The following is a 26,797-nucleotide window of genomic DNA, read 5'->3' as shown; positions in this document are numbered from 1 at the left end:
GCTGGGTATTTACATTTACTGATGAAAACATAAGTGGTGTGCAAAACTCAGTCACAATTCTAGGGCGATGTATAATATCTTTCAATTTTTCAAGAATCAAGATTTTTTTTAAAGAAATTAATACTTTCATTTAGCAAACATGCATTAAAATGATCAAAAGTGTCAGAAAATATTTTATTAATTAATTAGATATTTATTTATATTTTATAATATAACAGTTTATTATCTATTTCAAATAAATGGTGTTATTTTGAGCTTTCTATTCATCAGAGAATCTTGAAAAACATGTTACAGTGTTTCCACAAAAATATTAAGCAAAACTTTCTTGAGAACCAAATCAGACAAATGATTTCTGAAGGATCATGTGACATTTCACAATATAACTGTTTTATATTCTCACCTATACCATTCCCATTCAATTTTCCACAACAATATTTGAAGGCCTATCCAATAAAAATATTTTTTGTTGTTATAAAAATAATCAAATACTAAGTAATATCTTGATTTTAAGCTGTTTTAACTTATTTTAATGCTTGTTTTGTCCTATTTTAAGCCATCTTGAGGCCACTTTGGGAGTTTGTTGAGGCTCCCTGAGCGGCAAGGCTTGTGCACCATTCAGAATTGATTGAGAATTGTATTTCTATTCCTGTTCTATCTTTCTCTCTCACCACCTATCTGTTCACTCCAGTCTCCAGACTCTCACCCTCAAAACATGCATCAATTTTCAATGGTCCAGTACGTACGTCACTCTGACGCGTTCGGTCACATACAAAAACACTAAAAGCATGAGAAAGAGTGATAGGTACAAAATGTTTTGTGTCCATTTTGCAGAGTTCAATAGTCAGTAGTCACTGCACAAGAAGAAACTAGCAAAAATCAATACGAGCCTCTGAGTGCAGGGCTAATTAAGCCCTTAGTCAGCCAGCAATGTACTAAACCCAAGCAATCTATACTAAAGCACTAGTACAAACACTTTAAACATGCTTTCTCACACATCAGAACATGTGGACACGGTCAGGCACTGTAGAATAAACTGAGCAGACATCAAAGTGGACGTATGTGGCCGATGAACCCTAGAGCTGTAGTACAGTAGCCGCCCCAGGCGCGCCAGATCTAAATGATGGCATCTCATTTCAACAGGCTAGAGTGTAAAAGACTAAATTTAGCAGTATACACAGCCTGTGACTTTAAACATGAAAAGCGGTAACACAATCTGTCCGTACAGCCATTGTGTGCAGTTTATTCTCCACACAGATAGCTCCGCTTTATTTGCTGCTGCTGAATTTACAGCGCCATAGCAAAAGAAATAATATTTTACCCAAATATGCAGGCTTCACTGAATGTGATGAGACAAAAAAAAGTAAAGGCAGGCAGCATAACTCATCTGTAACGCATTACAATGTCTTCGCCATTTCAAAACAGCCATAAAGAAAATTTAGTGTTACAATTCATGTGCCGGATGTTGAAATGAACCATGAGTTTGTGAGTTATTGGTTTGAATCAGCCAGATGAATACCATCGCTTCGCTTCAGAAGGCCTTTATTAACCCACTGAAGTCGTATGGCTGGATGGATGGATGGATTACTTGGATGGATGGATGGATGGATGGATTACTTGGATGGATGGATGGATGGATTACTTGGATGGATGGATGGATGGATTACTTGGATGGATGGATGGATGGATGGATGGATGGATGGATGGATGGATGGATGGATGGATGGATGGATGGATGGATGGATGGATGGATGGATGGATGGATGGATGGATGGATGGATGGATGGATGGATGGATGGATGGATGGATGGATGGATGGATGGATGGATGGATGGATTACTTGGATGGATGGATGGATGGATGGATGGATGGATTACTTGGATGGATGGATGGATGGATGGATTACTTGGATGGATGGATGGATGGATTACTTGGATGGATGGATGGATGGATGGATGGATTACTTGGATGGATGGATGGATGGATTACTTGGATGGATGGATGGATTACTTGGATGGATGGATGGATTACTTGGATGGATGGATGGATGGATGGATTACTTGGATGGATGGATGGATGGATGGATTACTTGGATGGATGGATGGATGGATGGATTACTTGGATGGATGGATGGATGGATGGATTACTTGGATGGATGGATGGATTACTTGGATGGATGGATGGATGGATGGATTACTTGGATGGATGGATGGATGGATTACTTGGATGGATGGATTACTTGGATGGATGGATGGATGGATGGATGGATTACTTGGATGGATGGATGGATGGATGGATGGATGGATTACTTGGATGGATGGATGGATGGATGGATTACTTGGATGGATGGATGGATGGATGGATGGATGGATGCGCTTTTTGTAGCTTCAAAAACTCTAGCTCTATTCAATGTCATTATAAAGCTGGGAAGGGCCAGGAAATGTTTAATGTTATTCTCCGATTGTGTTCGGCTGAAAGAAGATAGTCACATACACCTAAGATGGCTTAAGGGTGAGTAAATTATGGGATAATTTTTTGATTTTTTGGGGGGTGAACTATTCCAGCCATAAAGATTTACAAACTCATTAGTTTCTGTTCAAATTTGTCTGACTCAAAATAAAACAAGAATTAATTTGTGCATTTAAGATTTGTGAACAGTATAAAACTGACTGGTTGTTTATATGACAATATTGAAATATTCAATTACATTAATAAAAACTAAATCTTTAAAAACATTAAAGCAGCAACAAAACCAAAAAATGTGCGCACAAAAATAATATTTTATTTTATTATATCAATTATATTATACATTTACATTTATTATAAATGCAGAATTTTGTAAGAAACACTGATTCTACCAAAGCATAAAAACACTCCCCGGTGGTTCCGTGATAATCGGGCCCTGATAACAGGCTGATGGTGTTTAAACTGGCAAAACAGATTACACAGACCACGGTCTGGGGCTTTTCCTCTCAGAGAGCGAGATGCTGGAAGCACATGGTCTAGAAAAGAGCGCGCAGAAGTCGTTTCAGCCCGCAGCCACACATTACAGAACGCTAATTAAAGAGAGCGAGGTCTCCGCTAATGAGCGGAAGCCATCCAGACGGAGATGGGCATGTCGAGCGTCTAGAGGTGGAACATCAGCTGTTTAACATCACCATATGTAAGTGATGAGTCATCATCAGACATGGGAATGACAAACTGTGGACGGCCACCCAGAGCTTCCTGTTTAGATGTCAACACAGCACATTGCTGGCTGGGAGTGTAAAACAAACACTCATTGATGACACATTTAGGCGTTATAGGAGAAAAATATGACATAAGAATCATTAACTTACAATAAAAATGAACTGATAATTAAAAATGATTCACAGCACTATTTTTTGAAATCCTGCAAAATGAGTCAAAACGTTTGGATCATGCAACCGAATTAGTTTAAACTATACTCTTAAATAAATAAATAAATAATTACTTATAAAATTATTTTAGTATATGTTATTATGATCTACTTAAACACACAAATATAAGTAGAGATTACAATAAGATACAAAACATAATCAAAGTTTGTCACAAACCCTAACCCTTAAATTTCAACTTATGAAAATAATAATAAAACAATAATAATTGTTAAATAAATTAAATAGAATGTAGTGTATGTGTAGTATCAATTATATCAAACTTGAGAAAAAAAAAATTCTCAGTGAATAATCATCTAAATTTTAACTTGTGAAAATAATAAAACTTAATACAATAACACTTAATAAATAAATAAATACAATGTAGCATGTGTAGTATCAATTTGATCAAAATAGAGCAATTTGTTTTTAATAAAAAACTTGTGCAAATAATAAAACACTGTAATAAAAACCCAAAATAATAAAATAATAATTAAAAGTGTATGTGTATTATCAATCAGATCAGACTAGAAGAGCGGTTTGTTTTCAATAAATAATTACTTAAATTTTAACGTATTATAAAACTTAAAACTTAATAAAATAATGGTTAAATAAAGTGTTTATATCAATTAGATAAGACTAGAAGAATGCGTAACACTTTAGTTTAGGGTCCAATTCTCACTATTAACTAGATGCTTATTATTAGCGAGCATATTACAGTATATTAATTCCTTATTCTGCATTACCATATTCTATAGTCTTTAATCCTACCCAATACCTAAACTAAACAACTACCTTCCTAACTATTAATAAGCAGTAATTAGGAGTTTATTTAGACAAAAGTTGTAGTTATAGTGAGAATTGGACCCTAATCTAAAGTGTGACCGAAGAATGATTTGTTGATGACTTCAGAATCTACAGGCTTCTATTATGCATCCTTTTTGAAGCTTGACAGCTCCAGTCATAAATTATAATCATAAGGGGAAAAATGACCAGTAGGTTTGGAATGAGATGAAGGAGATAACCTACCCGTCTACTTCATCAAATTCTAGATGGACTGAATGTCCTCCTGTTGCAGATGCCATGCTCTTCAACATCAAGTGCTTGATGTTGGGTGTGTACAGTGTGTAGGTGTGAAGCTGCACTGAGACTGCCTGCAGAGAAAAGCTTTCTCTACGAAACATGCACTTTTGTAAATAGATGCAATCTTGTCTGTAACACATCCTACAAGCAACCAGCGCAATATTTTTGATAAGCGCTCCCATGCATGTGCGTTACCGTGCACATGTTCGTTATTGTGCCATTAAAGCACAATTCCAGCACATGCACTTTTGTCCATATGCGCATCTCTAAAACGTGTGGTTTTCACATGCCCTGAAGTGGCAGCTACTTCCTGTTTCTCACACTGAATACTCTCAATGGTGTTCTGTGGGAAAAAAAACAACAGCCCTTGCTGAATAATTCACTAGTTTCACAAAGTGATGACGCTCCTCTTTGCAATCATTGAAGACCCTCTGCTTTTGCCATTGGTTCTACGCCTGGGAAAAAAACAACAAGATAAAGCTGCATGAATGTTGTCGATTCATCAGACACAGTCATGAGGAGGCAGAATGAGTCAGGTTGGTAGGTTAAATGACTTGGATCATTGGTTGATGCCATGTAGGAATCTCAGGAGTAACCAAAATGTAACCATAACCAAAAGACTTAACTCATTCAGGTTTGGCCCATTTTTCAAGATCCAATCAATTCCCTCCCTACATTTTTTTTCCTCAATGAATATCCTGTTTCACTCAGTACACTGAATAAATTTGGTGCAGGATTTTCACTGCTTTTGCTAGTAAATTATAACAAATTATTACATTGCATTAAGTATGCAATTGAGAAAGACTGAAATAGCATTTTCTTGTCAAATGTACTCTGATAATCTTGGTTTTATTAACAAGTTTGAGAAAGTGAAATAGTATTTTCTACTTTACAACTTTGAAAACAAAAGTTTACAGTGCATGTTAAATTACGAACAATAAGAACCAATGAAAAGGGCCACAGATGTATGTCGAGTTTTATAAGCACACACAGGCTAGTTTGGGAAACCACAGAAAACAGCTCATCTCTACTCAGAGCTTCTGAAGTGACAGGAAGAGGTTTTTGTCGGCGCTGTTCTATTCGCTTAAAAGCCAAACAGATTTGCATAATCAGGTTTTGAGAATTAAATGTAGGCCTTTCAATAGAATACACTAGTGCAATTAGTTATCAAATAATATCCGTGAGGAATTTTCCAACCATAAGAGCAACTAAAGTACTTAAAGTAATTAATCACCTGAGCCGTAAATGCCACGTGACTAATCGCTCTGGAGATGCAGAAAGTTATATTATGACAACGTGTGATTGGCTGATGGAACGTGCGCGATACTAAAGCTGTGACTTCAAAGACGGCAGACAGGAACAATTACAAGCCCAATTCATGCTTTTAGTTCCCACAAAGAACCAGTCACTGGTAAACATCTAAAATAATGAGATATGAGCTTGCAAAAATAAGCTATTTTTAGCCAGGTAGGTTTCTCCAGAAAACAATTTGAGGTTACAAAAAATACAAATAAATAAAAATACATATACACTATCATTTAAAAATTTGGAAGCCGTGAAGATGGGCCTGTGAAGGAAAAGCAAAAATGCAAGCTAATTTCCTGAGGTTAGTAAAATAGCCCCGCCCACCACTGTACAAACACCAATCGCACGCTGGCCACTCTGGATAGCAGTGGAGAAACAGGAAACACTTCAGCGGTCCCTCAACAATCACCCCACACTCCCCTCCTCTCTCAGCACATCTCATAAACAGGAACTCCCTCACAGAGATGTACTCATTTGTACTGACCTAGAAAGAGAAGGGCTGTCCACGCTGCACACACACAGTTTTTACCAGCACAAATACACAAGCTGCTGCGGTAATATCGATGAGCGGTTCACAGGGATGCTCATAATCAACTGGTTAACTGACAGCAAGAATTTTGACCAATTAATACTATCAGTTAAACGGTTTAAAAAAGTAATTTAAGTCATTTTATAAAGTCTACGGCTGTCACTAACAATTATTTTAGTAATCGATCGATTACTTTGACAGTCGAGTAATCGGATACTTTTTGTGGTAATAAAAATCTAAAGAGCAATGACCTAATCCTTTAAAATGATTTAAAATACATTATAACAATGAGGCAATACAATTTGGTTCAAATAAAGCATCAAAAGAAAGTAATCATATAGTTTATAGAACAACACTTAAAATACATAATGGCAACAATTATCTTATGTATAAACAAATGCCTGAAGAGGGTGCCAACTGTCTGTTGTTACGCTTTACAGCAGATCAAATCCTTGTTTAATATTGGCCAAACGACATTTAATTTAAATGTTTACTTAATCTTTAATACTTTGGCTACTTAAGTTAGAAATGCTACAGCCACTGTAATTTCTTGAACAAGAATATGTGGACATCAAAATATGAGTAATAATAACTCAGAGTGAGGGGTTAAACTTTTATTTTGAAATCGTGATTAACAGTTTGCATCTTTAGAAACATATTGATGTATTCTCCTGTGTTGGTGTAGGTTTATAAAAGATTTACCTTACAAATCTGATTAAATCTATCTATCTGAATCTCAGCCTTTGTGAATTCACAATATAGTTTTTAAATGGTTTTTAATATATCGTGCATCCTTAGAAAACAATGCAATTCATGGATTCTCGCCAGTGGAATGCACCATTTCAGGTATTTTGCTGCGCTGCCATTTAAATCGAGTACTCTCAATTTAATCGAAGAATCGTGACAGCCCAAATAAAGTCATTTTCAATAATGAAATAATGTAAAATACTGGTAAATAAAGCAAAATTTTAACAAACATTTGAAACACTATTTTAGTTCCCCTCACGCCACAACAAATCCATGTGTTAGTCAAAAATCTCAACAATACTGTACATGTACACACACTGACTACATAGAGAACGATTCAAGAGTAAAGTGTCAGAACCTATTAAACTAATGGACAGATAACGTACAATAACTCATTATGCAACTCTACACAAGAACAAACACACAATATTAAAAGGGCCATTTCATGCCTTGCATTTTTGAAACCTCTTCAAGATAAACAATACATAAAACCCAACTTTGCTTACTTTAATAAAAGGAATCATCTCTCTTTGACTTTATGATCTATCAAAGATAATGGCCCTAAACCAAAAACCACAACAGGAAGTCAAGCTCAATACACGTGCTACATAACACACAAACATATGACTCAAACTATATTTCCCACTTTAGTCAACATTCAGATCTCAAAAGCTCATTTAGTTCCTTCTCGGGCAGAAGGGAAAACATTGTCCACCTAATTCGGATGACTTTTGGACATTTTAGAAAAGGATAATGTGAAAGTGGGACACACAGACATGTTTAGGTAGAGAAAATAATCCACAGATGAAGGATATGAGGCAGCTTTAAGCGCTCACTCAATCGCCAGGGTGATATTTATTTCCAAAAAGACTTAATTTTCTTTTCCTCCTTTGACAACTCCAGGCTGCCATCATCCAGGTTATTGGGGCAAGTTATAAAGAGCTTCCCACTTTTTCAGGGGGGGGGGGGGGGGGGGGGCACTGAAAAAGTCATATAAAACAAGTTTGGACGCACTAAAGGGTGAATGAACACAATTACTGAACATTAGAAGATTCGCTCAGAGGAATCTCTCGGCTGGCCTAATTGGACAAGAGCCCACTTTTCCTCGCCAGTATGTTAACGTGTTTGTGTCTTTAACTTCCTCCATGGCTCATTTCCCCGTTTAAGGTGCATGCAAACAGCAGATACCGCTCCACTTCTGAGAACATGAAATGCTCCCAAATGGCTCATGAAAAGAGTTAGAATGCTTGGCGGCAAAAACAGAATGCGGGCTTGGTTATCATGGCGTATTCCTGATTACATTTTAGCGCTTCATTAAGTGCCTGTTTTAGGGTCTTTTAGAAAGCACGAAAAGAGCCATAAAAGAAAAAGATGCAATAATTACATTGTATATTTTTCTTAAGGTAATGTGAGAGGTGCTTGTTCTGAGCGGTTGCCAGGACATTGTTTTGCGGTTGCTAATGTACTTTTTTTTTAGTACATACACTACCGTTGGAAAAATAAATACTATGGAAGTCAATGGGGCACATCAACTGTTTGGTAACCGACATTCTTCAGAATATCTTCTTTTGTGTTCAGCAGAAGAAAGAATTTCATACAGGTTTGAAACAACATGAGGGTGAGTAAATTATGACAGTATTTTAATTTTTGGGTGAACTAACCTTTTAATACCGGGTGGAAACAGGGTCTTACTCACCCTCATGTACTGTATGTGACTTGTTTCCCCTCTGTGGAACACAAAACAAGAATTTTAAACTGAACTGGTTGCTCTTTTATGAGAAATAAATGGAACTGAGGCATTCAAGCTTAAAAAAATACATAACATTTGAGGAGAAGACTCTCAGGTTTCCCACACAAAGCCATTGCATGATTATGAACCACTTTAATGATGCAGTGAGTGACCAGTACAATCCTCCACTTTTCTCTTTTCACGCTTGTAACAACATGAGGATGAGTAAATGACAGAATTGTCATTTTTTTCTGTCCCTTTAATATTTAGGTTTAGGGGTTTGCTGTCATTGTTAACAATGATTCCTGCCTTAGCACACCACTAAATAAAATGACAAGTCTAAATTTGTTCTCTGAGAAGGCACAAAAGTTTTTTGTAGCTGTCACAATCTCGCTCTCTCTCTATCTCACTTTTTTAACAACAAAGAGCGTATTAGACAGAGAAAGGTGAATAATTACATTAGGCGGTTATTATGACAGCAAATGCAGACATGCTAGAATGATAAAAAAAAAACTTCAGGGACTCAAAATAGAAACTTCAAGATCTAAATATTTAGATGTTCCTTTGTTCAAAACTATGGAGAGCTTCTAGGTTTGGATGTTGAGTTGCTGGAGAATCAGCTTTGATCACAGCCAACTGTTCACAAGTCATTCACTGTGCCAGACGCACACACGAGACAAGACGGAAATAACCAAAAGATAGACTAAATACCAGCCGAAACAACAACCTGAATCTAAACAAATATCAAAGACACTAAACGTCCAAGCTGAAATGAAAGGCACATTTCAAAGAAAAACTGTACGCCCAAGCATAGTTTTATAACAATGTACAGTATAAAATGACTTTGAAAGAGTTCAAATGTGTCAATCAATTGAGGAAAGCCACAATTTCGGTTAACAATGTGACATAGCTTTAGCTCCAATTGGACACAGCTCACTTGCCATGACGGAATTAGGTAAATTTGAGTTTCCCAGACAAACTTTGTGGTAATCCTGTCTGAATCAAACGAGAACGTGTTTTCCCCTCGCACAACCTTGGTAAAAACGAAGGCGCGAATTATCAACTGTTTAATTCTGGGGAATTAAATCTAATCTCATGCAGAATATGAATCTATTCACAACGCTTCTGCAAACTATCCTCGAATACCGTAACTAAAGCTTCAAGATAATGACCTATTTGCCAACATTCTGGGTTAAAAAAATACTATAAGTGGTTCTAGTAGAGCCAGTTGAACTACAGGTACTAGTAATTATTTACTAGTAATAATAATTCTTTAAATAATTATGAATCTCTTAAATATGTACACTACTGTGTTGCATTTTCATTATTCTTTGATGAATATACAGTTTAAAAGAACAGCTTTTCTTTGAAATAGAAATCTTTAGTAACATTATGAATGTTTACGGTCACTTTTTGACCAATTGAATGCATCCTTGTGTGTACATAATGGCTGATTGTCTATAATTTTAAAAAAAAATTGCTTAGATGCTTGTTTCACAGAAATTTTTGCATAAATTTAATCCCAAATAACCAAAAGTTTAATCCCATGAGTCAGTAAGGGATATGTTGAAGTCACATTAGGACGCTCTTTCAGAGCTACACACACACACACACACCGGGATGCCCTGAATGCATTTAAAGCATTCATTGGTTTAATCATCAGGTCTACCCTCGTTTGAAGCGAAAAGGGGCAAAGGTGTCAGGATTATGCAGGGGTCAGTCACATTGCATCCTATTCGGTGCAACACCACCCAGATGGGCTGAAAGCGCTCTTCTTCTCTATTATCTGTTCATCCTCTATTTGTTTTTGTTCAGTTTGTGTGTCGAGGATGGAATATTTTCTTCATATCTGCCTCTCACTCAGTGGAAATTTTTTATTAGATGCCAGCCAGACCTTACAGTGCACAGGTCGTGTTTCCTGGAACTCCACTTGCTCGCACGCATTTGAGTTACTGTCTATGATGCTTACTATTTAGATTAGATTCATTCATTTTTTAAAACCACATTAGAAGTTAACAACATAAGACATTACATGCATGCAATGCATATGGGCGGGAGAGAAATTTGTAGTTATTTCTAAGATAGGAGCTTACAGTATGGATCATGCAGCAACATATGCTCTGGATGTGTGAATGTATGTGATTGTGCAATTTTACCGTTATTTACACATATTTCATGGACTGTTATGTCTTGAAGCCTTTAGGACTCTACAATTGACTTTTCAGTCAATTCTTATGAAAAGATTTGATGAAACGAGACTAGATTTTTTATAATTTTTTAAACCCTTTTTGTATTTTTTTTAATTTATTTTTTTACTTTATTATTGTTTATTATTATTATTATTATTATATATGTTGTTTTATGTCTTAAATTTTTCACTTTTTTATATTGGTTTAGCTGGTATGGCGTTAAATTACAGTAAGGTAAAGTTTTGGAGGAAAATTTACTTAATTATAAGATGAAAATGTTACAAAGAAAATGGTCCTAAAAATAGGAAAAATATAATGGTAAAATTCAACATGTACCCTTGTATATGGAAATCACACAGTACTGTGCTATTAATATCTGATACTTAAACCATGCAGCACAAAGACTCTTATTTCCCGAGCTTTCCTGTGTACTTCATTCTTTTGGATCTGATTTGTTTTTTAAAAAAATGCAGTGAGAATTGCTTAAATACAATTTCTAAGTGCTGCTGTTAGAGGAAGGCACACCAGAGAAATTCACAATAAAAAGTCAAATCTGGCTGATGGAATAAAAACAGGAAATGTGAAGTCCATTATGGAAGTCCAGTTGGCAAAACTTGAGATAAAAAAGAACAAAGAAGCAACTTGAAGATTTGCATGTCTGGCTAGCGGAGCGACCCAAAAAGTCCTGCCTTTGTGCTTGAGGATTTTAACTACCACATTTGTGCATTTTACATCTTTAAAAAGTAATTGACGTGATCTTGCTTCTTTATTCATATTTTCAGTTGATAACCGAAGGAGGACAGGAATAACAACCAATCCAGATGTTACAAAATCTCAGGGCAAATCCAGACATAATTAGTCAGACAAGTAACAAATGGACCTGCACAGATGCATTGCTTTCTGGATGATGCAAGCACGAAATGAGGTCAATGCCAGCGGGAAGACAGGCCTGCAAAACGCTGCCAGACTGCAGAGGTTTTGTGGCTTTGAACATTCCTGAACCTTTGCTTTGCCATTAAGGATGCACAATATTGGAGAAAAATATATTTTTTTTTAACATTTATTGCGATATGAAAACCCCCCCAGGAATTTTCACCACATGAGTTGAAAAATTAATCATTGTAGAGTGAGGTGATTTTCTGGGGATGTGCATCGGCATAAAAAATGAAATATTTTTTTATGAAATATAACTTTTACTTTGAGGTAATCCTTGTAGGGTTAAACGATTTAGGGTTAGGGTTCATACTTGGGTATCATTTTTTTCAAAAAACAACTCAAACCTTTTAAGTAACCATAAAGTGAAGAGTAAAAAAAAAATAAAAATAAAAACTCCTTTCACTAGAGTTTTGATAGGTCGCATTCCCACTGTTTTCAACAATTACAAAATGACTACAAAATAATATTATTCTACGTTCACGCCATGTCAATCACCACAATTTTTGAGATGACAACACGTGACGGTCTACTCTGAGCTGTTCATAATCTCCTCGTACTGGGAATTACGTATTTCTATGGCACCACTATCAACGCCTAAATGAAATTGCAGTCATCAGGTGGTACAGTGGTCACATGGTACATGTAGGAGCTCTCAAAAAAATCCCCAGCTTACAAGTAGTTAATTACGAGCTCTACGAGGACGTGTTGAAATCTCGTAATTATGACATGCCGTGAACGTGCCTATAATTATTATATGATTTGATTGTGATTATTTAATAAAAACATTGAGAAAAAAATTTGTGATAATACTACTGTAAAATAATAAAAAAAAAAAAATCACTGTGAAATTACAATACTAATACATGTCAAGCTTTTATTTTGATGGGTTGGTGGCAAATAAAAATATAGTAGTCAACATTTGAAGTGAATCAAAACCTTTACCCGTTCAATACCCGTTCTTGTCTTAGGACAACTTTGATGAACTTTTTTTGATCCACTTCAAATGTTGACTATTGTATGTGCGGCTGGTTTCAGAATGAAGCACGACACTGTTTGTTAATTGACACGTAAGCAGTATTTTGCATATATTTATTTAATTTAAACATAGCCTGCGCGATTTGACAATTGTACTAAGCCATATTGCTACATCAATTTTATGTTCATAGATCATGCAGCCCTAGGACCCATCCAGAAGAGCACCTGTACTTTAAGAAATCCCCCTGCCCTTTCCTCATGGCCACACACAAAGGAGAGGCTGAACCAGAAATGAACGCATTTGAACAGGTGCTGGACGATTTTGCTGTAGACCAAATCAGAGCGATGCGCTCAAGAATGAACTTCAGATTCAAGGCTTCTCTGAGGAGAGAAATGGTGACTCATTCCATTTTCATTCACATCCCCTGATCTCAGATGTTCCTCATTCACTAGCTGCAAGAAAGAGTGCGAGTTTCTAGGATACCAGTGGCAGGAAAAAATTTAATAATAATCATCGCTGAACGGAACTTCTCCTTTACATCGACACCCACGCACACCCACATGCCCAGTCTGAAAACACGCAATGATGACGTTCACCCGCTTCTTTTAGCTATTGAGTGCTCGGCGTGCTTCAGTGCTCTCAACCTTGACTCGATCGCAGCGCCTGTCGATCGCTGACTCCAACCTGTTATTCGTACATAAAAAGAGGTTAATTTTAAACGAGGAGATGGAACTAGCACCAGAGGCTGTCTTCCCACTCTCTACGGTTGCGTAAGTGGTCGCACCAACGCAAATACAAACGGCATCGGTGAGAGACGAAGAAGAAAAAGCTCTGGGAAGCACAGAAGTGGTCATTGTCTGTGAGAGGGTCTGAGGTGTGTGGGTGGATGCTGTATTTAAATATTAAGGTTAATGGCAAAGAGCTGCGTGCCAAATGATACAGCTCCAAGACGTGTAAAACATAGCAATTTTCCTCTATATCTAGTATTTATTGCATTTTTTTTTTTAAATTGCACTGTAAGCAGCAATCGGATCTTAGAGTGGCTTTTGCTTAGCGATAAACCGCAAAGATAACTGCAAGTGTCCTAAATACAAACATTTTTTAAATTGGGGTTTAAAGACCCTAACAAACAAACAAATGAATAAAAATACTATATAATAGTAATAATACTGGTGGTGTGGTATGAGATGGTAAATAAACGCTAGAAAATATGTATATTCCCCAATAAAATGCTTACCTTTATTATTATACATATTATTATTATTATTAAGGTATTGGATGCTAGATAAATTAATAAAAAAAATTATATGCCCTCAAATTCAAGGTACATCATTGATATTTTTGCTTTATTGTCCCAGAAGAGAAAGACTATACATTTTAACCGCATATAAAAGGTAATTTTGTCAATGTTTAGAAGTACACTAGCATAGAGATTACTTGAAAGCAAAAAGAGATTAACTACAAGCCACAAAACTCTAATTGTGATTTGGTGCGGTCTTTAATTGTGCATATATTAACAGCTAAAAACACCTGAAATCAACTAAATCATAAATAAAGGGTTGGTTTTTTAATTCACTGTAAAAATTTTAATTCTGTCATTATTACTCACCCTCATGTCATTACAAACACGAAATGCTTTCGTTCATCTTCTGATCATAAATGAAGATATTTTTAATAAAATCTGAGAGATTTCTGTCCCTCCATTGACAGCTATGCAACTGACACTGACATTTCAAAAAGTTCATAAAGAGACCATAAAAAAAATCCATATGAATTGAGCTGTTCAGTCAAAAATTTCTGAAGAAACTCAATCTTTATATGTTCAATCTTTTATTCACATTTAAACAGTCATCAGTGAACATAAACAGAAGCTCATGCGAACCATAGACTGTAAAAAAACCCGTAGGTTTCTGAAGACTAAAGTGCGCGTGGCCGACCGTCGCCATCTTGGTAGCGTGTCACTCCCAAATGTATTTATTTTTACAGTCGGACAATGAGCTGAGGTAATGTGACGGCTAACAGACAGCAGACAAACGGCTAATGATGACTAATGACCACAGCAGTGGGAATCCACCTGTCACTCAAAAGTGGACACCCTTAATTATGCAGAAATTTAAGGCTTAATATAATTTAAACGGATGAGTTCTAAAATAATTCACCCTCCTCACAGTTTTCATGAAGGGCAAAATTAGCTGTATAGACCAAAGCCACTTTTTGCACCAGGCTGTAAACATGTTTTTTTCGTCTGTAAAGTTGGGCATTTTAACATGGTGGAGATACAGATTTGACTCACTTCTGCATCCAGCCTCAAGCGGCCAGTCGATGAATTGCCGTTTAATTCACTTCCGTGTTGGTTTCAAGAGAGAGACGTGGAGGTTGCTGCTTGATCTGAACCTGCTTGACGTGCGAGAACAAACCTCATTTGTTCTTGCAGAAGCTCAAATGTGATGCGTAACACAAAAATTAATCTCTATGATTCTCACACGTCAGTGAGCATGCTTGAGCTTCTGTTTAGAATGACATGAGGGTGAGTAATTAATAAAGTTCACCCCAAAATTAAAGTTCTGTCTTCACTTACTCATCCACATGTTGTTCCAAACCTGTATGACTTTCTTTTTTTCTGTGGAACATAAAAGAAGATATTCTGAAGAACACTGAAGACCAATACAACATTGTACCCCACTGACTTTCATTGTATGGATGAAAAAAGGCAGAGGCATTTTTTCAAAATATCTTCTTTTGTATTCCACAGAAGAACGAATGTCATACAGGTTTAAGAGGACGAGTAAACGATGACTGAATTTTCATTTTGGAGTGAACTATCCCTTTAGTAAACTTTTCTATAGCATAACTATGATAATAACCTCTTTATTTGTGCAAGGATTGTTATGGACTTCGGCAATATGGGTCAGACATTTAGACACATTTTAGCACTGCCATCTAAACCATTGTCTGGGGCGGTCCAGTACTGACAACCATCCACTACTGACAATATTATTGTTTAACCAAACGGGGTCATCACTTCCCATTCACTCCCACATGTGGGTCTCATTAGCAAGTCCAGAGAAGAAAACAACAATCCACTTACACAACAAACAACTCTCAAGACCTCCGCCAAAGATCCATATACAGATAAACGGCCATTCTAAAAGGTTGTTTTTGCACCTGATGCTGAATCTAATGCTTAAGTGAAAATAAGATAAGGATAGAAACAAAGCTGAATTCAGAAATTCTTCTAGTCAATTGTAAGCATTAAAACATTTCAACATTCAGAAGGTCTGGACTCCATAGCAGCTTTCATTGGCCAAGGACAGTCCAAGAGGACATCTGATATGTACAGCAACCAATCACAGTTCATTTTGTTCGGCGTCATGTTTAGAGACATGAAAATGTCCCTACGATAACAGACCGGCATGCATCTAACAAATTGTTCATTCAAGAACGTTGTGCAAGTTCACTGCAACAATGGCGCCATGAATTTCACATACTTTTGAAAATCCAGTGTTTAGTTGATCCTGATAAGCTCTCATTGAGTGCGTTTACATGCACATTCTTAACTCGGTTATGCATAATAAGCTGATAATGCACGTGATCATGTAAACGCGTTAACCCATTTTCTTTTATCGGAGTAAGGTCATAAATGGCTTAAGCATAAACCGAACGTCACAGCTACATTTTTGGCCTTTACGAAGATTTTGCTCAGCATGTAAAAGCATTAACCTGCTATCTGTCGTGATATGTGACAGGAACGCACGCGTCCTTACTGTGGATTTAAGAGCATCAAGACTCTGCAGTAAGGGAGGAGGAAATACATTGCAAACTCAGACTCTTTCTTAAACCAAAAAATTCTAAAAATGCTCTCATCTCATGCAGCAGAAGAAGAAGTAGGAGCCTACAGTCAAAATGCTGCATCATTAACTGCATGAGAGGATAATATATGGGCTGTATTTTCCCGCTGACATGTTGCAATACTCTTCTTCGTTCTTTAATGCTTTATTTAACATCACAACCGACACAACAAATTAAATAACCTGATTTATAAATAAAGTCTTGTAAACGCGGTTTTCTTGCGTTGTCTGGTTATTGGTTTGCATGTAAACCTTGTTATTTCAATAAGCTGATTTTTATGAGTTATCAGCGTACTGGTGTGCATGTACACACACCTAAGGGATTATTAGGAACACCTGTTCAATTTCTCATTAATGCAATTATCTAATCAACCAATCACATGGCAGTTGCTTCAATGCATTTAGGGGTGTGGTCCTGGTCAAGACAATCTCCTGAACTCCAAACTGAATGTCAGAATGGGAAAGAAAGGGGATTTAAGCAATTTTGAGCGTGGCATGGTTGTTGGTGCCAGACGGGCCGGTCTGAGTATTTCACAATCTGCTCAGTTACTGGAATTTTACGCACAACCATTTCTAGGGTTTACAAAGAATGGTGTGAAAAGGGAAAAACATCCAGTATGCGGCAGTCCTGTGGGCGAAAATGCCTTGTTGATGCCAGAGGTCAGAGGAGAATGGGCCGACTGATTCAAGCTGATAGAAGAGCAACTTTGACTGAAATAACCACTCGTTACAACCAAGGTATGCAGCAAAGCATTTGTGAAGCCACAACACGCACAACCTTGAGGCGGATGGGCTACAACAGCAGAAGACCCCACCGGGTACCACTCATCTCCACTACAAATAGGAAAAAGAGGCTACAATTTGCACGAGCTCACCAAAATTGGACAGTTGAAGACTGGAAAAATGTTGCCTGGTCTGATGAGTCTCGATTTCTGTTGAGACATGTAGAGTCAGAATTTGGCGTAAACAGAATGAGAACATGGATCCATCATGCCTTGTTACCACTGTGGGGGATGTTTTCTTGGCACACTTTAGGCCCTTTAGTGCCAATTGGTCATCGTTTAAATGTCACGGCCTACCTGAGCATTGTTTCTGACCATGTCCATCCCTTTATGACCACCATGTACCCATCCTCTGATGGCTACTTCAAGCAGGATAATGCACCATGTCACAAAGCTCGAATCATTTCAAATTGGTTTCTTGAACATGACAATGAGTTCACTGTACTAAAATGGCCCCCACAGTCACCAGATCTCAACCCAATAGAGCATCTTTGGGATGTGGTGGAACGGGAGCTTCGTGCCCTGGATGTGCATCCCACAAATCTCCATCAACTGCAAGATGCTATCCTATCAATATGGGCCAACATTTCTAAAGAATGCTTTCAGCACCTTGTTGAATCAATGCCACGTAGAATTAAGGCAGTTCTGAAGGTGAAAGGGGGTCAAACACAGTATTAGTATGGTGTTCCTAATAATCCTTTAGGTGAGTGTAAATGTGCTCATTGTCAAAGTTGTAAATGTGACGGTATTCTTCTTCCATGAGGGGGTTTGGCATCACGACGGCTTTGTTTCCAGGTGGACCGTAAAAGAAAGCAACACAGATGTCTCCTGGAAATCCTGAGACTATGCATGCAGGTCCGTAGGCATGACATCTGAGGCTGAGACTACCATTACCCCAACATCCCCTTTCCCCGTTATAATATGAAAGATCAGGCATGAGATATCAGAGCTATGAAATGTCAAGCAGTGAAAGTGAGTTACGGCTGCAGGGTCTGAATCAGCAATGATGACTCAGCCTCCCGCCCAGGACTATGGAGTACGGACAGACAGTCATTTAACACTCCCGCTGACATGAGTTATGAGCAGAGATGGCAAACATATTTGCAGAGGGTGAGAGAAATAATACAAATGAAAAAGTATACTATGATGGAACAAGAAAAAAAAAACCTTGACACCAAAGAACTGACTTTTTTTCATTAACCGAGGCATTTAGACCAAATTAGTCATATTGCTTGTAGTCTCGTCGGGTTTGAACGTACACTACTGGTCAAAAGTTTTGGGTTTTGAAAGAAGTCTCTTATGCTCACCAATGCTGCATTTATTTGAAATGCATTCCTGTGATGCAAAGCTGAATCTTCAGCATCATTACTCCAGTCTTCAGGGTCACATGATCCTTCAGAAATCATTCTGATATGATGATTTGCTGCTCATTAAACATTTCTTATTATCAATGCTGAAAACGATTGTGTTTTGTGGAAAGCGCAATAAATTTCTTTCAAGATTCTTTGATGAATAGAAAGAAGCATTTATCTGAAATAGAAATATTTTGTAACTTTATAAACTTCTCTACAGATTTGAATCCTTGCTGAATAAATTTATTAATTTATTTAAAAAACTCTTACTGACCTAAAACTTTTGAACTGTAGTATACATCAGTCATATTTAAAATTGGTGAGAAAAATTACGATTATGAGGCATTATGTGCAAAATTAAGAGACGTTCCCATCTTTTGCATTCATTTGAAAATCATTTTAGTGAATTTTATTCCCACAAATTAGCTTATTATTTTTAAATAAATGTGTCAAAAATTTGAAAATAACTATATAAATAAAATATAATTTAACTGATACAAATGAGACCAATTTGTGAAAATCAAATATTATTTTCACTCGTATGTCATGTCTTATATGCCATCAGCTGGTCTCTATATATCAGTATCAGACACTGAAAAAACAATTTCAGCCAACCACTTACGAAAACATGATCTAGTAAACCATTTGCCATTCCATATTGTCTTAAATTTCAGTTCCACTATTTATTTAACCCTCAGGTTGTGTTCAAAACCCTATAACACTTTTTTTGTTCCTGGTCAAAAATGACTGGCCTATAAAAAATAGCTTATTAATCACTTGTTATGCTATATCATCACCCAGCATTGGATTACATTTTTTTGTTAAAGGAACATGCCGACTTTTTGGGACTTTAGCTTATTCACCGTATCCCCCAGCGTTAGATAAGTCCACACATACCCTTTTCATCTCTGTGCGTGCTGTAACTCTGTCTGACGCACCCACCGCTAGCCTAGCTTAGCACAAAGACTGGAGGTAAACAGCTCCAGCTAGCATACTGCTCCCAATAAGTGACAAAATAACGCCAACATTTTCCTATTTATATATGGGGATGATTAGGAGGCAGAGACAGAGGCCAATGGGCAAATTTGGCCAGGATGCCAGGGTTACACCTCTGCTTTCTTAATTGGAAATACTGAGTGTAGCAGTGGGTTGCACTGGGACTGGGTCATACCCAGTCTTTGCCCCTTATGCCCCAAACTAATCATCGCCTCCCCTCCAGAGACACAACCTGAGCCATGGACTGTCAATCGGCTCGCAAATGGAAAACGGCCTAAATCAATGGCCTGGAAAAAACAAGTGCCAGCTAATTATAGGGAAAAGGGCAGCCAGTGGAAGAGAACATCAACACCTCACATTGACCTCAATGTGACAATGTGATCTATATGGTCCATCCAGAGAAAAAAAACTATTTTTTGGCACCAAATATGACATCAGAACCAACAAAGTCCAAGAGACTCACGCTAAGCAAAGTGTCCTATCTAAGCGCTCTGCAAATGTGTAGTTATTATTCGAGCCTCTCATTCTGGTTTCTCGGCTTATGCTATTATTAGCTGCCTCTGAAATCCAAGTCCACTGAGGGTTCCTCCATCAGCTACTGCTCTCCCATCATGCACCACTCTGAACAGAAGTCCTTTTGATTTTGGTCTGCATCTTGTGCTGATGAAAATGAACATGTCTAATGCCAAATCAAAACGATAACTATGATGGTTATAAAAATAAGCAATAAAACCCAGTGTTCCAAAGGCAGCTGTCCCTCAAACTCGCAAAGAAGTACAGCAATGCTATCTTCATATTTGGTTAATGTTTAATTCGCTCTACAAGGACAAACGGAGGGATTCCATTCTTGCACGCTCTTGTCCTTAAACCAGCAAAAGAGAGAAAGATAGGGGAGACTGAGAATGTAGGGGACAGGATTTTTATAGTTCAGCAAGAATCCTAAAATGTTTACCTTTTGAAGGCTGGTAGGATTAAGTTGTGTCTTATCAATTATTTTTATGGCCACCTGCAGGAAAAAGAGAGAGAAGGGAAAGAAAATACATTTTACTGCCTTGTTCAATGAGGCCTGACGAGTCGCCAGTAAAAGAGCATCAATTTGATGGTTTTATCGCTACAGCTCAACTCAACATCAGAGTGAATCCCACAAAAGCAGTCAGGAACAAATCCAGCTCATATTTCTACGGAGTCATGCACAGGTCATGCAAAAAAAATAAATACTGTATATATATATATCATGGCCACAAATAAAGAATTTCTCCTCTAATTTTAGTAAATCTTAGCCACGATTTACTATTTCTTTCCCTCGCTTTAAGTAAATTGTGCACAAGAATAATTTGTTCCCTCATTTTACTAAATCATGTGCACAGTATAATAATTTGTTTCCTCGATTTAGTAAATCTTGGCCACATTGCAATAATTTGTTCTCTCATTTTGATTTAACTAAAACAGGGGAATGAATTATTATGTAAGCTAAGTAAGTATTAAGTAAGCTTCCTCAAGAACCAATGAGGTTCATTCTCGTGTTACACAGCACTTTTGAGCTTCTGCAAGAACCAATGAAGTTCAACGTGGCCACAATTCATTAAACGAAGGAACGAATCATTATATCGTGCGCACAATTTACTAAACAAGGAAATACATTTTTATATCATGCGCACGATTTACTCAAAACAACAAATTATTAAAACATGCTGATGTATTAGTAAGTCGTAGGAACGAAGTGTTAATCCGTGGCCAAGATATACATGTTTTTTATCTACATGGCATGTGCGGTGTTCCGTATATTTCATCCCAAAAAAAAAGAATATAATAATAATAATAATAATAATAATAATAATAATAATACATATACATACAATAATATATATATATTTTTTCATAGAGGCATTTTTAACGTAAAAACAGGTTTGACTTTTCTTACAAAATAGCGTGACTTAATTTTTTCAAGCATTATGTCTATTGCCTCTAGAACGTAAAGTGTTACTGTGACAATGAATAACCTTTAGTATAACCAACCAGTTTCTCCATTCATATCTTCATAAAGCTCACCTCTCGTCCAGTAAGAATGTGTCGTGCCAATTTGACCTTGGCAAAGTTTCCCTTGCCGATGGTTTTGAGGAGCCGGTAGTTGCCGATATGTGGCTGCTCATCGGCACAGGAGGCAATGGAGTTCCGACAGCGAGCCCCTGACCGCCCGGGACGGGACGCCACTTCAGTCCGCCCATCTGTGTGTGATGTGGGCTGGAGACAGATGAAAAAAAAAAAGAAGATTATTATTAAAGACAAATACACTGTTTAAAAGTTTCATGTCTTCAACACTGATGATAATGAGAAATGTTTCTTTAGCAGCAAATCATTAGAATGATTTCTGAAGGATCATGTGACACTGAAGACTGGAGTAATGATGCTGAAAATTCAGCTTTGCATCACAGAAATACATTACATTTTAAAATGTATTCAAATAGAAAAAAATATTTTAAATTGTAGTAATAATTCACAGTTTTTATGCTAATTCTGGTCAAATAAAGGCAGCCTTGGTGAGCCCAACAGTTTTAGATTAGATAAATTCTCAGAATGTGTCAGAAGTTTAAAATTATTAAGATTTTATTAAGATTAAAATTCGAATCACTTTGGAGATCTCTGTGTACTGCATTTGTTTTGGTAGTCATTAAATGCCAGCCAAATGAAACATAGGGAATGTCAAATGCTGATTGCATGAAGATTTCTGAACCCGACAACCTCTAAGAGGAGCTTCACCACGGGAAATATCTTCATTTCCTCCCAACAAGGATATATAATCTGTGAACTGTGCCAGTCAAAGAGTTCCAGTCTACATCTGTTAGTGCTACAGTATGGTGCCTAAAAAGTTTCCCCTCATAGGAAGGGAGACATGCAAGTAAAGTTATCTGGACAAAATGTCAGACGATATCCTGGATTTCTGCTTTGACTTCCTCTTTCTCTGAAAAACACTGAAGCTGCATTCTTTAAGAAATGGTGCTTTTATAAAATTATTGTTTTTGTTTTAAAGACAAGCTATATTTCCTGCCAGTCAAGTATAACTAACACTAGTATAACATTGCTAGATCACTTTTTATGTGAACATGAAGCTATACATGACAAGTCCATTCAAAACTATAAGTTTGACAGCGAATGTAAAGTTACAAGAATGTAAAATAGTGAGTTCGGCTCCACTGATGAAGATGTTAAAATCTCAAACTGTGGAGAGAATCAAACGACATTGCTCAAAAGACAAAAACACCCAGCTACCTTACTGAATCAATAATTATAATGGTTGATGAGCGATGATAATTAGTGGACATGATTGTAGAAATCTATTAAACATGTTAGCATCACTGAGCAAACAAAAGGCAGAGATGACACAATAGGCTCACACAGCGAGGAATCATCTATGATACGTTTTCAGGCAGAATGCCGGTCCATCTGGAACAAAGGGACTTAAATTATATCAGACATCTTAATAATAATATTCAACGATGAATAGACCGCAGCACGAAAAATGAACAAGGTCTCTAAATGGGCTGCAGGAAATGAGGTATGACGTGGCTGAAGGCTGAAACAATACCTGAGAGGAGACAGATCGACAAGATGTTGCCTGCATCACTGTGAGTCATGCTATGAAAAGAGCTCTAGTGATTAGAATTGGGTAGTACAACTAGATCTGGGTCAAGATTACTTAAAGGGATAGTTCCCCTAAAAATGAAAATTCTGTCATTAATTACTCACCTTCATGTCGTTCCAAACCCGTAAGACTTTCTTTCATCTTCAGAACACAATTTAATCTTTTTGATGAAATCTGAGAGCTTTCTGTCCCTCCATTGACAGCTACGCAACTACCCCTTTGACGCTTCAAAAAGTTCATAAAGAGATTGTAAAAACTAAATAATCCATATGAGTTGAGCAGTTTAGTCCAAATTTCCTTAAGAGACTCAATCGCTTTATATGATGAACAGACTGAATTCATGTTACGTTCATTCTCATGTTACGCAGCACGTTTGAGCTTCAGCAAGAGCCAATGAGGTTCATTCTCGTGTTACGCAGCACGTTTGAGCTTCTGCAAGAACCAATGAGGTTCATTCTCGTGTTACGCAGCACGTTTGAGCTTCAGCAAGAGCCAATGAGGTTCATTCTCGTGTTACGCAACACGTTTGAGCTTCAGCAAGAGCCAATGAGGTTCATTCTCGTGTTACGCAGCACGTTTGAGCTTCTGCAAGAGCCAATGAGGTTCATTCTCGTGTTACGCAGCACGTTTGAGCTTCAGCAAGAGCCAATGAGGTTCATTCTCGTGTTACGCAGCACGTTTGAGCTTCAGCAAGAGCCAATGAGGTTCATTCTCGTGTTACGCAGCACGTTTGAGCTTCAGCAAGAGCCAATGAGGTTCATTCTCGTGTTACGCAACACGTTTGAGCTTCAGCAAGAGCCAATGAGGTTCATTCTCGTGTTACGCAGCACGTTTGAGCTTCTGCAAGAACCAATGAGGTTCATTCTCGTGTTACGCAGCACGTTTGAGCTTCAGCAAGAGCCAATGAGGTTCATTCTCGTGTTACGCAACACGTTTGAGCTTCAGCAAGAGCCAATGAGGTTCATTCTCGTGTTACGCAGCACGTTTGAGCTTCAGCAAGAGCCAATGAGGTTCATTCTCGTGTTACGCAACACGTTTGAGCTTCAGCAAGAGCCAATGAGGTTCATTCTCGTGTTACGCAGCACGTTTGAGCTTCTGCAAGAACCAATGAGGTTCATTCTCGTGTTACGCAGCACGTTTGAGCTTCAGCAAGAGCCAATGAGGTTCATTCTCGTGTTACGCAACACGTTTGAGCTTCAGCAAGAGCCAATGAGGTGCATTCTCGTGTTACGCAGCATGTTTGAGCTTCTGCAAGAACCAATGAAATTAATGTAATTAATGACAGAATTTTCATTTTTGGGTGGTTTAACCCTTTAAGTTTGACATTCAAACTCCATTTAGACATGACCATTAGTCATGCAGATTATTACTTAATCTATTTTCCTCAACAAATAAAGGAATAGTTGAAAAAATCACCTATTATGCTCCACAGAAGACAGGTTTGGAACAACATGAGGGTTAATAAATAAACAAATGTTTCATTTTGGGTTGAACCACTCCTTTAAACTACAGAACCAGTGTAATTTGGATCATACTACAGTACTATTATGTTCACCAAGGCTGCATTTATTGGATAAAAAAATACAGTAAATACAATAATATTGTGATGAAATTATTACCATTTAAAATAATTGTTACCTCTTTTAATATATTTTAAAATGTAATTTATTCCAGATGGATGCCTGATGCTGGCAAAGCATTGGCCGCTTTTCCACAGTCGGCCCAAACTAAACCAAACTATTTCATTCCGTGCCAGTCCGGCCAAGCCGGTATAGATATGGTTTCATTTTCCACAGTGGAGCTTATAACTCTTTGGAATGTAATACAAAGAGTTTACAGAGATATGAGATGTAAACAGAAACCACATTATGGAGGATGATCAGATATTTCTATTATTAACTTTGTTTACTTTAGTTTGCTCAAATTGTACACTTAGCCTGCTATGTACACTTAGCCTGTCACTACACGCGCATTCTATTCCGGACCAAGAACGGTTTGTAATCGTGCCGTACCGAACCAAGCTCAAGTGGAAATATAACCGGAAACATTCTTTACCGTAAATCCGTTCAGCCGGAAGGTGGAATAGCGATTAGTGTCACATGATCCTTCAGAAATCATTGTAATGTGCTGATTTGGTGCTCAAGAAAAAAAAAAATATATATATATAAAATGAATGCTAAAAAACAAATATATATTTACACATACATACACGATTCTACATGATGACGCATCTGATTTTAAGCTACCTGACTGGCCCACTAGCCTGGGACTCAAGTTACCCATGTTGTAAGGATACTGGTAACAGGAATAATTTGATGAAGTCAAAAGCAATTACAGGAACTGCACAAACCAATTCACAATATGGGGAACAACACAGCACCAGTTCCCATTACAGATCCTCAAGCCACAACAATTAACATTATTACAATGAACTAATAGTGAGCCTGAGCCAATTACTTTGTTAATACATTCTTGGTCTTAATTCGCCAATGTTATTGCGAAGAATATTTTTTTCGCTAGTCTTCATGATTAGCTAACTCACAAATGTATGTAGCATCTAATCAATTACTTATCAGTGGATTAAATTAAGTCCCCACTCCCCAACTTCATATACATATATATTTTTTCACTTAGAAATGTCACATTACACAGTAAAAGTAACAGCAAAAAGGTACGTCTTAAATCACACAGAGTAATTTTAAACCAGCCAATAAAGTAGAAAAGCAAAGCATTAACATGCTAAGAAAGAAGCTTTACAAAGCATATTTTAAATTGTATTATGAGAGCATTGTGCCACATTGTAATTTACGATTCATAAGCTTTGAGTAATATAGCACATATTGTTTGTAACTAAAAACGGCAGACTCATTTGATGAACAACAGTAAATAGAAACTGGTTAACTTGATTAGATGAAATAAGGATACATTTTGCCATCTAAACAGCGGGTTAAAAAAGTCCTGTCTGATTTGTAGAAAAGCAGTTGTTGAGTCTGTACTGTTTTTTCCCCTTGGCGAATAAGACATTACATTTTAAATACATTATTGATTGCATTAAAAAACATCAAGCGTCAAGTCTGAAACTATATTATCTGAAGTTTGCAGAGCAAAACCATTTAAAATATTTTTTTTTAGGACCAGGACAGATCCTTAAAAAAGACTGTGTCCTAAATTCTCCCTCTAGGACAAATGTGCTTATCTAGGACATTCTAGAGCACAGAGTAATATTTCTCTATCGCAACCCATAAAAACATTATCGTCGCTGATAAGATCTCAACATAGTTTCACTTTAAATG

The 26,797-nt window shown here is 37.1% G+C and overlaps 1 protein-coding gene across 9 annotated transcripts in view; it reads right to left on the bottom strand.

The window, feature by feature from the left end:
• mark3b (MAP/microtubule affinity-regulating kinase 3b) overlaps positions 1 to 26,797 on the bottom strand; it is a 71,887-nt gene that overhangs the window by 40,583 nt on the left and 4,507 nt on the right. For 5 of the 9 annotated variants that reach the window (XM_081379243.1, XM_081379240.1, XM_081379242.1 and 2 more), the window contains exons 2-3: positions 21,914 to 22,105; positions 20,817 to 20,870 (exon numbers count right to left, since the gene is read on the bottom strand). In XM_081379243.1, coding sequence (XP_081235369.1) covers positions 20,817 to 20,870; positions 21,914 to 22,105 — 246 coding nt within the window. Of the gene's footprint in view, positions 1 to 703; positions 774 to 8,752; positions 8,784 to 20,816; positions 20,871 to 21,913; positions 22,106 to 26,797 lie in introns of those variants that run through there. The other 4 variants (XR_014031122.1, XM_081379246.1, XM_081379245.1 and 1 more) reach the window with 3 other exon arrangements.

Source organism: Scardinius erythrophthalmus (genome assembly GCF_964197995.2).
Source record: "Scardinius erythrophthalmus genome assembly, chromosome: 11".
In the NCBI taxonomy this organism is placed as follows: Eukaryota; Metazoa; Chordata; class Actinopteri; order Cypriniformes; family Leuciscidae; genus Scardinius; species Scardinius erythrophthalmus.
This window is presented reverse-complemented; position numbering and strand designations above follow the sequence as displayed.